This window comes from Colobus angolensis, unplaced genomic scaffold (assembly GCF_000951035.1).
Source record: "Colobus angolensis palliatus isolate OR3802 unplaced genomic scaffold, Cang.pa_1.0 Scaffold2, whole genome shotgun sequence".
Classification (NCBI taxonomy): Eukaryota; Metazoa; Chordata; class Mammalia; order Primates; family Cercopithecidae; genus Colobus; species Colobus angolensis.
The window spans coordinates 25600106-25613181 of record NW_012115154.1 but is presented as its reverse complement, the minus strand read 5'-3'; the positions used below and the strand labels follow the sequence as shown (position 1 = coordinate 25613181).

At 57.1% G+C, this 13076-nt stretch overlaps 1 protein-coding gene across 2 annotated transcripts in view; it reads right to left on the bottom strand.

Annotated features, from left to right (window-relative positions):
• Positions 1–322: 322 nt before the first annotated feature.
• The window catches only part of DNAJB6 (DnaJ (Hsp40) homolog, subfamily B, member 6), a 98508-nt gene continuing 85754 nt past the window's right edge, over positions 323–13076 (bottom strand). Inside the window, exons 9-10 of one of the 2 annotated variants that reach the window (XM_011941544.1) lie at positions 8002–8208; positions 323–1753 (exon numbers count right to left, since the gene is read on the bottom strand). In XM_011941544.1, the coding sequence (XP_011796934.1) occupies positions 1671–1753; positions 8002–8208 (290 nt within the window). In that variant the 3' untranslated portion in view covers positions 323–1670. Of the gene's footprint in view, positions 1754–7894; positions 8209–13076 lie in introns of those variants that run through there. The other variant, XM_011941543.1, reaches the window with a different exon arrangement.

Below are 13076 nucleotides of genomic sequence, written 5' to 3'. Positions count from 1 at the left end.
CGCCCAGCTAATTTTCTGTATTTTTAGTAGAGATGGGGTTTCGCCATGTTGGCCAGGCTAGTCTTGAACTCCTGACCTCAGGTGATCTGCCCACCTCAGCCTCCCAAAGTGCTGGGATTACAGGCGTGAGCCACCGCACCCTGCTGGGGATGTCAGCTTTAAAGTCACGTTTTCACCTTACAGTGAAGAATTTCAGAAGCAACACTTCTGCCCGCAAAACACCACTTTGTCCTTCGTAATTGTAATATTGAAGAATTGCTTTCATTTTTAATCAGTCTTAACAGTGCAACTTACTGGCGCCTACAAAGGACGGCAGGCAAGCTGTATTCGATATGCTTATGTTTTATTTACGTAGGTGGCACTTAAAATACATGATGTGTTTAGGGTTGCATTGTCCACAGAAAGCATCAAATATCACTCCACTCCCCACCAAAACCAACTCCACTCCCCATCAAAACCAAATAAACAAAGCCAACTCTTTGGCAACAGTTGTGTTACATAACGTCACAGATCACACTTGTTTCTGGCTCCCAAGCCTGGGTCACTGCTACATGGATTGCGTCAGAAGCTTCCCGGCTTCAACACTGCTAGATTAAAATTGCTGGCATTTTAAAATCACATCACAGCTTTTCACAATGCTCTCAAGTCCAAGAGGACAAAGGAAAAAGGAACATGAACAGCAGATTCTCATGTGAAAGGGAAGGAAAGTCACTGAGAGGGAGCGTGCAGGGAAGAAGTCAAGGCAGCCCTGGAATTCTACTCCGTGCTCAATAAAAACAAAAAGTGAAGCAGCAATACATCATGCAAATGAAATAATGACCGGAAGTGGGCGCATCTGGTTAGAAGTGACTTTCATAAGGAGTCAGTGTTCGCGAACTGAAACATTAGTTCAACCTCCTTGTGCCGTCTCTGGGTGTTTTGCGCGTGTGTAAATACCGGCCCATTTTCCCCAGCACGGCCCTAACCCATGAACACTAGGGAGGGTGCCGCTGAGCAAAAAATTTTGCTAACAATAATTAGCAAAAATCCGAGAAAAAAAAAAATGGAATCTAGCAAAACCTACACCATATCTGAAGTTGAATTTGGACTACCTGCAGAGGATGCAAATTAAAAGAGTAAACAGAAGGAATGATTTTACATCTGATGTGATTCACGACAGCCTTCTATTCGTGTGGCGGGGTTGCTCTGAGGAAAAGGTGCAGGAGTCAATGTGTCACTTGCGATATTCTCTAAGTTACGCTCCACTGAATTACTTTAATTCCAAACACTACGCCGCCACAGGAGAGAGCCTCATTTCATGAATGTTACTCAGTTAGCTGTCTGCGCCCTACTGTACTTCTAAAGCTAGAAATACTCCAGCAGCACGGAGTGGCTGAGCAGCCGAAAAGAATGAAGAGGATCCGGAAGCACGAGAGGAAAACGCGAGCAGATTGAGCGCTGGAGAGAAGCAGAGAGTCGCGGCCGCGTCCCGAAGGTCTGTCCCCGCCACCCGTGCCGTCAGCCCCGTCTCCCGACCCTGCTCTGACTGATCCCTGATCGCATAATCCTGCCGAGCGCGTGCGGCCTCGAGACAGTCCTGACCCAACGCCGCGACCCAGCGCGTGTGCACGGCCGCGCCGAGCACGGGGGCGCGCCAGCGTCCGGGGTGCACCGCGCGCCTCAAGTCCGGTCTAGGGATTGCCTTTGGTCGACTTCTTCTTCTTCGACTCCTCTCTCTGCTTCTGCTTCTTCCTCTTGCCACCTTCTTTGAATCCTAAGGAAACACGGCTTGTAAAACACGGTGCGGAACAGCGCGGCTTCCCCAGCAAGAGCCAAACACGTTTTCTAAATATTTCCCCATGTTAAGAACAAAAAGCAACAAAATGAAGTCGTCTATCTTGGCCACACCTGAACCTCAAAACGGGAGCTGACTTTCCAAGGTGCACGTTGAGAACCGCTCACACTACCCAGACAGCTTCGCCACCCTGCAGAGAAGGGCGGACTCCCACCTATCCAAGCTCCGCCCAGCAGCAGAGCTAGAAGCCCACCCTGCGCACGGCTGCACCTGCGTCCCGGAACCCCGCCCCGGGCTCTCCTTCAGAACGCACACTGGGCCTGCGCAAAGCTGAACGCACACTGGGCCTGCGCAAAGCTGCGCCCCGCTGCGGGGAGGGTGTCCGCGGGCCTCTCCTCTGCTTCCCCAGCCGGCCACAGTGCAGCCTTTCTGCAGGCAAAGCCTTGGCGTGGGCTGGCCTCACGTTTGCGGGCTCTGTGCCATCCGGCGTGGGAAAGTCCCATTTCTTATTTGAAGAAAGTAACCTTTCATTTTCCTTTTGCTATTTCATTTTGCCATTGGCTTTAAGTGGCTGACACTGACTGATCCAGCTGAAGCGCAGGGAGAAAGACGCCCACCCTCTGAACAGCTGATCCAACGTGCCAGAAATGCACACCTCTGGATTCATTTCTGCAGAAATTGTCTTGGACTCAGTGTGTGCCAACACGGGCGCAGGAAACGGGCCTGATGTTGAATTTGGCCACAATTGTCAACATGACGGGGCACAGGGAACATGGCCGGCAGCGGGCAGGGCAGGCCTGGGTCCCACACCCTCGGGCCCTCGACCTGCCAGGAGAACACTCCAAAGACCCACACAACTTCACATCGTGGCATCGTGCCTCACTGGGAGGAGCCTGCTCACAGCCCTCTCGGGGCCTCAGGCCCTGCCCACACTCAGGACTTGCCCCAGACAATCACAATCACGGTGGGCCGAGTGCCGGGCTCCAACCACATGCATTCCACGCCCAGCTGAGGGCCGCCATGCTGACCAGCATGTCACAGGTGCAAGTCCACTGAGTGTGGCTCACGCATGTCCTGGACCACAGTGGGGCAAACACACGTGGACTTTCAAATGTGCCGTGGCTGTCACCACTGAGCACTGCCCGGACCCCGACAGCTCTCCACGGGAGGGGACAAGCCTGCAGATCCAGTCCACACCCACAGCCACAGTCCACACCCACAGCCACACACCACACCACACTCGCCTGTGGCCTGTGCACAGTGGAGGCTGCCACCTTCGCAGCTTTCCACTAGAGCCGAGTGCGTCCTAACCGCCCTACGAGGGAGCAGCGCAAGATGCGCATTCTGTGAACCGCCAAGCGTTCCATGCTGCGTATTTAGGAAATGTGCCTTAAGTTACGGAAAGAAAGAAAGAACAGAGGGGCATGTGTGCCACTGAGGACCTGCTTCCAAAGCAGGGAGGCGGCTCTGCAGAAAACGCAGAGGAAAGGAAAGGAAGCCGGAGGAAGCCAGGAGATCCCCGTCCCGAGGAGCACGCGGGGAGCCCCCTGACTGGTGCGCGGCCTGGGCAGAGCCAGCTCTCGGAGGCTGTGTCCCCCGGAGGATCCTCGTGCCCCAGGACCCAAGGGACCCCGTGGGATGGGGGTGGGGTGGGGGGTCAGCCCGGCCTGCGGTTCCTCAGCTTCAGGAAAGCAAACTTTACCAAGACCCCAGAACAATGGGAGTAATAGGAGCTCCTTTAAAGCAACTGCTGCCACTGGTCCTTTATGAGTTAGGGACGGAGAGCCTGAGGGGACCACACTGCAGACACCCTCACCCGCCCTGGGGCTGCCGGGGATGGTGGGGGAGGGGCGGGTCCGCTACAAAGAAACCACTTTCCGGTATTCTTCAAGACTCCAATATTGCTGGGCATGGTGGCTCACGCCTGTAAACCCAACACTTTGGGAGGCTGAAGCAGGGGATCGCCTGAGGTCAGGAGTTTGAGACCAGCCAGTCCAACACGGAGAAACCACATCTCAACTAAAAATACAAAAATGAGCCAGATGTGGTGGTGGGCACCTGCAGTCCCAGCCACTCGGGAGGTGAGGCAGGAAAATCACTAGAACCCTCGAGGCAGAGGTTACAGTGAGCCGAGATCATGCCACTGCACTCCAGCCTGGGTGACAGCGCAAGACAGTCTCAAAAAAAAAAAAAAAGAGTCCAAAATTGAAGTGAGAAAAACAGAGCAGGCCCTCCTGTCACCTGAACCTCCTGCGAATCACAGACACGGCCTTGGGCACCAGCTCGTGGGCTCCAGACCTTCATGGGACCGCCAGCCTCGGGCACAGACCACAGAGGCACACTCTCCCATCAGCGACTACTTAAAAATTCGTCCTGATAGAAAAGGACTTCTGGAAACTGTTGAAAACCCTTAAGTATAAATACACAAATTAGTTTCATTAAAAAGACAAACTTGGAGCTGTTGAAAGCTGAGGGCAGGGTTAGATTCCAATCTTTAGTTGGAGCTCCGTTCCACAGCATTCCATTCCACAGCATTCCAGGACAGGCTGCTTTCCTCAGTCAAAAAAGTAAAGGACCTGTTTTATTCTTTCTTTCATGTTCGGTCATTTTACTTTTCCTTTTTTTGTTGTTGTTTTTTTTGAGACGAAATCTCGCTCTGTCACCCAGGCTGGAGTGCAGTGGCCGGATCTCAGCTCACTGCAAGCTCCGCCTCCCGGGTTTACGCCATTCTCCTGCCTCAGCCTCCCAAGTAGCTGGGACTACAGGTACCCGCCACCTCGCCCGGCTAGTTTTTTGTATTTTTTTAGTAGAGACGGGGTTTCACCGTGTTAGCCAGGATGGTCTCGATCTCCTGACCTCGTGATCCACCCGTCTCGGCCTCCCAAAGTGCTGGGATTACAGGCTTGTACTTTTCCTTTTTTAACAGTTACATGTTCTTGATATTCCTACAGTATGTGTGGAATTCATAAAACACAAAATCCCACTCGTCCTTTCCAAAGCCTGAGTTAGGATGGGGTGGGTTCCCGGCGGTGCCTCTGTCCTCTGAACTAAGGCAGGGCGAGTGCTGGGGTTAAGGACTCCACACAGCGGCAAATGTCAGCCAGAGAACCCCACACCACGCAGCAGGGACAGGCGCTCCCCGCCGACCCGCCGCTCTGCTGACCGGGATAGGAGCACCCCCAGTACCCAGTACTCCCCAACATTCCTGCTTCCACTGGCTGCACCCCGTTGTCAATCACACCAGACACAAGGAGGGGAAATTCTTGCAGAAGCAGTACGCTCCGTATTTTGAGGGGTGCATCTCAAGTGAGAGCTCGTTTCCAGCCTAAAAAAAATCATGCCCTAGAACTGCCCAGGCCTGGGGGCTGCACACCCGGCTGTGACTCCACGAGTGGAAGCTCGCTCACTCCTGGGAGCTCCAATAAGACCTACTCGATTCAGGGACCGGTCAGACGGCTGGAAGCCAAAGCAGGGGCCATCAATACTGCTGGGTGGCCGGTCTCCTCACCGTGTACTCCTTTCTCAGGAACCTTGCCCAGGAATCCCACAAAAAGATGATAGTGGGATCTTCCAGGCACCCAGAGGCCTGGCCGAGAGTCATGGGTTTTCTGTGACAAGGGGCTTCGGGGAGAGACCTTCAGTGACACAAAAATGTAGCCAACCAGTATCCTGACTCAGGAGCCTGTGTTATCGCTACAAAGTCCACTGGTCAGAACACCCAGCAGGCTGGAGCTAAGGGGTCTGCACCCACGTGACTTTGTCATGCCCACACTGGCACATGCCCTTGTCTGTAGGCATGTACAGTTGTTCCGATATGGTGGTGCTGGTGCTCTGATCCCGATACAATGAGTGAGCCTGCAGGGGCAGAGCCTTGCTCAGCCTCTTTCTTGTCACCCACCAGCGCCCTGGAGTCGGTGAGTGAGTCGCAAATGGCCTCTGCTGAGACCAAAACCACCCCGCTTTGCAATTTCACTCTAGTTCTGTCTCCAACTCTGCAGCAGCTTCCTGAATCATCCATTGAGTCAGCTCTGTCCTCTCTCAATAAGAACTTAAGTAAAAGTCTCTGACATGTGTTCATTATATATTTGTATGAAAATCACATCTTTAAATCTTTGATGGTTACTTTGGTATCTTCAAGATCTCATGAAGCGATTAAAAAAAAGGAAACAAATGAGAGGAAAAGCTCTGGGACGGAAGCTCCACAAAGAGGATCCGGGCAGAAACAAAAGCCATCACTGGCCTCTCTGCTGTAAGGATTTGTGTTGGGATTCAGCAGTCAGCCAGCTTTCCCCGTCAGAAACGGTGCATGGCAGGGAAGCCGAGGATACACACTGGCAAAGCCAAAGCCGTGAGGCGCGGGGAGAAGGGCGCCTGCCCGCCCACATCCGTCCCGCCCACAGCCACAGTCGCTGGGAGGAGAAGACCCGCCCAGTTCTGAAATGCGGGTGTGGCCTCAGGCCTGTGCTGGGTGCTGTTCCAGGAGTCTCACCTCACTTTAAACATGGCTCCTCCAGGTGGCTCGCACCTGTGCACCACATTCTCGGGGCCTGGGAAATCACAAGGCCCCTCGCAGGCCAGGCTTCCGGTGGCCTCCTAACCCCAGTGGTTCAGGGACACTACGGCTGTGACCCTGCTCTATCCCGCACCTTGCAAAGACCCATCGACAAACAGTGCGCCCTCCCTACCGCCCTCAGACCCTTCAGTACCAGGAGTGCACAACAGATCCTGGGAGCCTTCCCCACGCTCGCTCAGTGCAGGGATCCTGGGGAGCCTCCTCCAAGCCCACTCAATGAAGGGGACCCTGGGGAGCCTCCCCCACACCCACTCAGTACAGGGATCCTGGGGAGCCTCCCCCAAGCCTGCTCAGTGCAGGGAACCTGGGGAGCCTCCCCCAAGCCCATTCAATGAAGGGGACCCTGGGGAGCCCCCCCAACACCCACTCAGTACAGGGATCCTGGGGAGCCTCCCCGATGCCCACTCAGTGCAGGGATCCTGGGGAGCCTCCCTCATGCCCACTCAGTACAGGGATCCTGGGGAGCCTCCCCCACACCCACTCAATGAAGGGGACCCTGGGAGCCTTCCCCGCGCCCGCTCAGTGCATGGGGAGTTCTTTCTGGGTACGCACGCGGCCTGCAACTGCCTCTGTCCGTCACTCAGTGACACAGCGCAGAGCACAGCAGGGTGGGCGGCCGGCCAGCTGGAGGGGCTGCTGCGCCCACCCACAGGCATCGCGTCCTGAGGCTCTCATGGCTGGGGGTGCACCTTCCGTCCTCCTGGGAAGCGTAACCGGCAACTGTGCTTCATCCAAGAAGGACTGGAAGGGGCTAATTTTTCAATAGAAAGCTCCATGAAGGGAAAGGGAGAGACCTCCCCCCTTCTTTTCACGTCCTGCTTAGACAGTGCTGTTCCGCCCAAGTCCACAGAAGTAACCTCACGACATCCGCTGAGGTCCCCCAAACCCAGAGATCAGCCATCCCTATCTTCCTGCACGACAGGAGCGGCTGGGGTCCCCTCACCGCGTGCAGTGGTAAGAACCAGAAGGGGCACAAATACTTCCAACTGATGCACAATTCACACTGAACAGACCCTGGGCTTTAGGACGTAGTCAGGGCCAAGCCTACGCGCACAGCACGTCCCCAGGGGGACCCAGAACTTCTCCGGGGCACTCACTTCAGAGACTCTCCGGCTCCCTAAGAGGTGGGTGGAGGGCAGGGCGGCCAAGAACCCCACGGCGGACGGGCGGGCGGACTACGCTTCACAAGCAGGTCTGACTTGAGGGCTCTTTTGTTCTGCACCCAGCGCAGAAGAAGGCACGAGAAGGTGAAGCTGACGGAGGGGCAGGAGCAGATGCAGGACCCCCCCCCCAGCACGAGACCACCTGGCCTAAGCCACAGGCCTCAAGCTCTATGCTGAAAGCTACGGAAAGGCACGTCTACGGTAAAAGCAGCACCTCGCACTGCCATGGCAGCTCTGTCATCCTTTGCGGAGCAACACACTGTGTAAAGGACACGGGGACCCCGTTTGAACGGTGGGGGGCCCGGAGCCACCGTGGCATGGGGGCCGCAGGCGGGAGGGGAACAGAGCAAAGACACCTCCTCCCGCGCCGCCCACCGCACCCGCTCAGGTCAGAACACAGCAGCACAGGCGCGGTTTGTGTCCTCGCTGTCCTCTGGCACCCAGGGCAGTCTCGCTCTGCGCCTGCTCCTCGGCTGCCTCCCTTTGCACACCTGCTGCGGACGCGAGGGGGTCCCAGGGCCCGGGTGCCCGAGGTCGGTCCTGCTCGCCCTCCTCCTCATAGAGACCGTGAGGTGCATGTCTGAGCAGTGAGGCAGGCCGGGGCGGCTTCGGCGGGCGGAGGCTGGCAGGCTGGGCTGGCAGGGCGCTCTGGCCTCTCCGCATGCATTCCTCGGCGAGGGCATCCTCGTCGGCCACACCTGCAAGCACAGCGGGAGAGAGACAGCCGTGAGCGAGCGGCAGCCGGCCCCTCCAGAGCCAGCGATCTCCCTGACAGACGCATCATCTCTGGGGAGGAGAAAGAGGTTATCGTCTTTCTTCAGTGGCACCACTGGGGCCAGAACTTAATGCTCCAAGAGTGGGAAAAGAGTCATCTGACAATCACCCCTCTCTCTCTCCTGGAAGAAGCGGCTCCCCGCCCCACCAGCTTTGGCACCATCAACACGGCCCTTCCAAGAGCGAGTGCCCCACTGAAATCACAGCCCAGGGCTGACAAGTTCACTGTCAGAATCAGCCAGCTGGGCCACCGTGGGGAAGAAAGGCTCTGGGTCCAGCTGGCGATTCCATCCTCAGAGTCCATACACAGAAGACAGCCCCGCTCTGCCTGGTGCCGGAATACATCTGTGGCAGCAGCAGCGGTGCCCACAGGAGCCACAGCTCCGCCCAAGGCAGGGCCACTCCAGTGCAGCTCCAGCTCTGGCCCCGCACAACACACACACACCCCCAAGACAGGCCGGCTCCTCAATGCTCTGAAAAGTTGTGCTTTCATTAATCTTTTGAAATACAGAAAAAGTCATTGGAAGGCCATGCATTAAAAAAAAAAGAAATATAGGCCAGGCGCGGTGGCTCACGCCTGTAATCCCAGCACTTTGGGAGGCCGAGGCGGGCGGATCACGAGGTCAGGAGATCGAGACCATCCTGGCTAACACGGTCAAACTCCGTCTCTACTAAAAATACAAAAAATTAGCCGGGTGAGGTGGCGGGCACCTGTAGTCCCAGCTACTTGGGAGGCTGAGGCAGGAGAATGGCGAGAACCTGGGAGGCGGAGCTTACAGTGAGCCGCGATCACACCACTGCACTCCAGTCTGGGCGACAGAGCGAGACTCCCTCTCAAAAAAAAAAAGAAATACAGAAAAAATGTTTTGAACACTGATGGATACGAGGAATAAAAATAAGAAAACAATATTCGCAGAATGATCTCCACTGTGATTCTCTGAAGGTGTGAGTGACAGTCGCTGTGTGGATGTGAGGGAGGCAGCGGCAGCTCCAGGAGCAAAGCGTGTGAGGCCGTAGCTGGTGGGATTCCTCGTGCCTCTGCAAACTCTAAAATGTGTCTAAAACGTGTTGCACCCAGCACTTCGGGCCCCGAGCCCTGCGCAGATGTAAAGCAAGGCAGACCCCTCCCGTGGCACAGCACGGAGTTTATGCCAGAGGCGGCCTCGTCCTCCTCACTTCCCCACAAGCACTAAGGAGCACTCAGCCATTGAAATGCGCCTGAAACGCAACGGACTGAGAGATCGACGGACATTCAGGAGCTTCTCCAATTAAACACGCCACTTCCAGTGCTGAGTGCCAGGCCCAGGGCCCGCCCCAGGAGCTCAAATGTGACTCACCCACTACGGAGAGAACTGGCTCTGAGGTCAGGAAGGAACCCGCTCTCAGGCTGTCCCCTCAGGCCAGGCTCTGGTCTTGGAGACCACGATGGTGACGCTCGCCTAAGGAAGACCCTCACACGAGTGCAGAATTCATCTCCAAGGAATACCAAGACCTGGGCCACTCGCAACCTGGGGCCTGTGTGTCCCCAGAGGGGAGGGCAGGCCTCACAAAACCCTAAAGCTGCAGCACGGCGCCCACAGGGCTGTCGTTTCTGGAACTCAGCAAACCCAAGAGGAGGCACAGGCCTCAGAACTCAGATGTCACCTTCTACCCCCATCCTATTTCCCCACACTCTGAACACAGAAACGTGATTTTTGGGACCCTTTAACCATGCACCATAAATGCAGGCTGTGAGGCTTCACCTACGACACCCACTGTCAACACCGGCCCGCACGTCCTGCCAGGGACCCCAGGGCCCCTGCTGAGACGGCTGCACCAGGAGAACACGCGCACGTCTCAGCATCACGCCGAACTGCTGAGCTGAGAGGGGTCACCTAGCCCGGGGCCAGTTCTCCCCTTGGGAACTCCGTGTGCTCACGGGCAGAATGAACAGGTGGCAGGGCTGCTGTCTGCGATTCTATGACATGAGTGAAGGAAAACAGCACCCAGCACACAGGCCGTGCCTGCGGGCGTCATGCACACACAGCACTTCCTGAGCGTGCCCGCGGCAGGAGGAAACATGCCAGGGTCCCCTGACCAGGCCCCAGTTGCAGGCTGGGAGTGAGGAGGGCTCTGGGAGACACCCAGGATGCAGCTTCTCAGCAAACCAAGCTGTTTCCCAGCTGCCTAGACCCTGGCAGGAGAGCGGAACACATGGAGACAGTGCTGCGAACTTGCTGTTGTGTAGCAACATGGCTTCCAGATCTGACACTGAAACTCAAAGGGGCTGCATCGCCGAGAAGCATCAGCAGGCTGCCCCGGTGACACCTGTGGACCCTGGGCTGTCCCAGCCCCTTGGACACCAAGGAGAGACTCAGCACAGGTGCTCCCAGGGTACCACGTCCCACCTTGGAAGGAGAGAGGAGAAACGAGGGGATCCACACACACAGCAGCAAAGGGCCAACCGGAAGCTGCCGGTGCCAAGCCCGTTCCTGCCTCCAGGAGGATTACACCCAATACTCCGCCATGACTTTGAAGATTATACTTTGCCAACTAATGTAGAACATTTGAGAAAAAAATTTAAAGTTTCTGGTGTGTGACACACTGAACTGGACCCTAAACATCCATAGCTGTGAAGTCTTCCCCAGGCACAGTGATGCAGCATGAGTTCTGTGACTGCCACCAGAAGAGTCACCCACTGCCTGGCCCAGCCACACACGTCAATGCCCGGGAGCTTCAGAGCCAAGCGTGAGCCGCTCACCTGCCCCACTCCATGGGGAGGGAAAATGGGGGCAGGGTAACCCCACACATCCTGGCTCATCCTGGCTCTGGGAAGCCCAGTCTTGCTGCCACTTGAAATTACGCACTTCCAGCTCAGTTGCAGTTGGGAACCCCCGCCTCCCAGCTGTCCCCCGCACCCCTGGTCCGCAGGTGAAAACACAGCCCTGGGCGGGTGTCCAAGGACCCGTTTTCAGAGCGCTGTGGGTCAGCCGGGGCTGCCATCGCATCGCCTGGGGGCCAGGCTTCGGGTCCAGCCTCAGCCAGGGCTTCCCACCCTCAAGGTCCGGCCTCCTCCTTCGGAGCTGCTCTGGGAGAGGTCCTGCTTTTACCGTCTGTTTAGAAAAAGGCCCCACTGAGACTTAAGACTGATATTTTGAAAATGAATATTGAAGACACTTGCAGCATCCAAAGCTCCCTGCATCATCTCCTCAGAGGCTGAGGCCACTGGGCAGGCATGGATGCTGCACTCCTAACCCCATGCTGCTGAGCTGGCCAGCTGCGGGCTCTGAGCAGCCCTGGAGTGACTGGGGGAGAAAGGTGCAGGCTCCACAGCCACAGCCACAGGGCAGCCTGGCTCCCGCGGATACGCCTGCATCCCTATCCTCTCCTGCACGGCTCAGCCGCTCCGCCCCCTGCCAGGTCCCGGCAACACCCAGAAGCCTCCCTCCCCCGACTCACTTTGGAGGAGGGCTGGGCCTGGCACACGTGGCAGGTCGACAGCAGCTGCTCAGGTCTGGTCTCTCGGTAAACCCTTCTGGCCCCAGCGGTTGGACACAGTTCTGTGTCCCCAGGCCAAGCACACAAAGGACTCCCCAAGGTTCCCATGAAACCTCATGGCTAGTGAGGTGCCAGGAAAAGTGACTTGAGGAAAGAAGACGAAGGTGGACATGAGGACCTCCGTATCACCTGGGGAGTCACACAGCGCGCTGCTGCTCCAAACCCCCACGCTGAGCCTCCCGTGGGCACGGGGCACTGCTGGCAGGGACAGGGAGCGGCCGTCTCCCGGCTGGGACGCAGATGTGCCAGCAGGGGTCATCAGCTCTCTAACAAAAGGGACACACAGTTGGTCTGAACAGGACGACCCGACTCGGCCTCGATGGTTCTATCTGTTCAGAGCCAAGGCTCTGGGCGTCCTCCTGCTGCAGCCGCCCCAGCCACATGCCGGCACTGCTGGAGGCTCTGTTCCCCACCTCACTGGCAGGTGAAGCCACTGCCTCCAAGGTTCTAACTACACTGTGGATGGAGCTTTCCCACCCCACGGCCTCCTACAGCTTTCCAGCAAGAAAAAATAAAAAAGAGAAAGTGGCTGGAGGGCAGTCGCGGCAGGCAGGACGGACAGACCGGCTGCGGGAGAACCGGACAAGCACCGCCCCACGGCCCTTCCCTTGGACTCGGCCTCCCAGTCCCTCCCAGGCCCAGCATTATCCGATCTCCCTCCTGGCCACAACGGGGTCAGCCCCGAGGTTCGGGTTTAATTGGCGCAGGATGCAGCCTGGTGACGTCTGTCAAGGTCCCAGGAGACTGCATGGTGAGCTCCATGCCATGACAGGCTCTCCAGAGATGCCCCCAGGGCCTCACAGGCAGTGGCTCTCCGTGTTCAGGGCTGACAGGGCCGCCGCGTGAACCCTGGGACCCCCCCCCACAGAGTAAGGCAGCTGTTCTTAGAAACCCTGCACCCCGGCCCATCCGCCTCCCACTCACAACGAGGAAGGACCACGAGGAGGAAGGAGCTGGGGCTGCTGATGCTGAGAAACGTGCCTCACAAGATGTGGGAATGCACAGACCCGCACTCCTGCCAGCATCCCAGGATGGGACAAGCCAGCCTCATGCACAGCCTGGAAGCAGGCGCCACGCGGAGGGCCGAGGAACACACAACTCAGCACACTTCCCACAGCAACACCCTCTCCCACGGGAAAGAGCCCCCAGGACATTCTCTCCAACATCCTGCTAGAGCTCACGCAGCTATCGCACAACACGTCCTTGTGGGATTCGGGATGTCCCCGCCACACCACCCTCTTCTCTCTCCCATCGC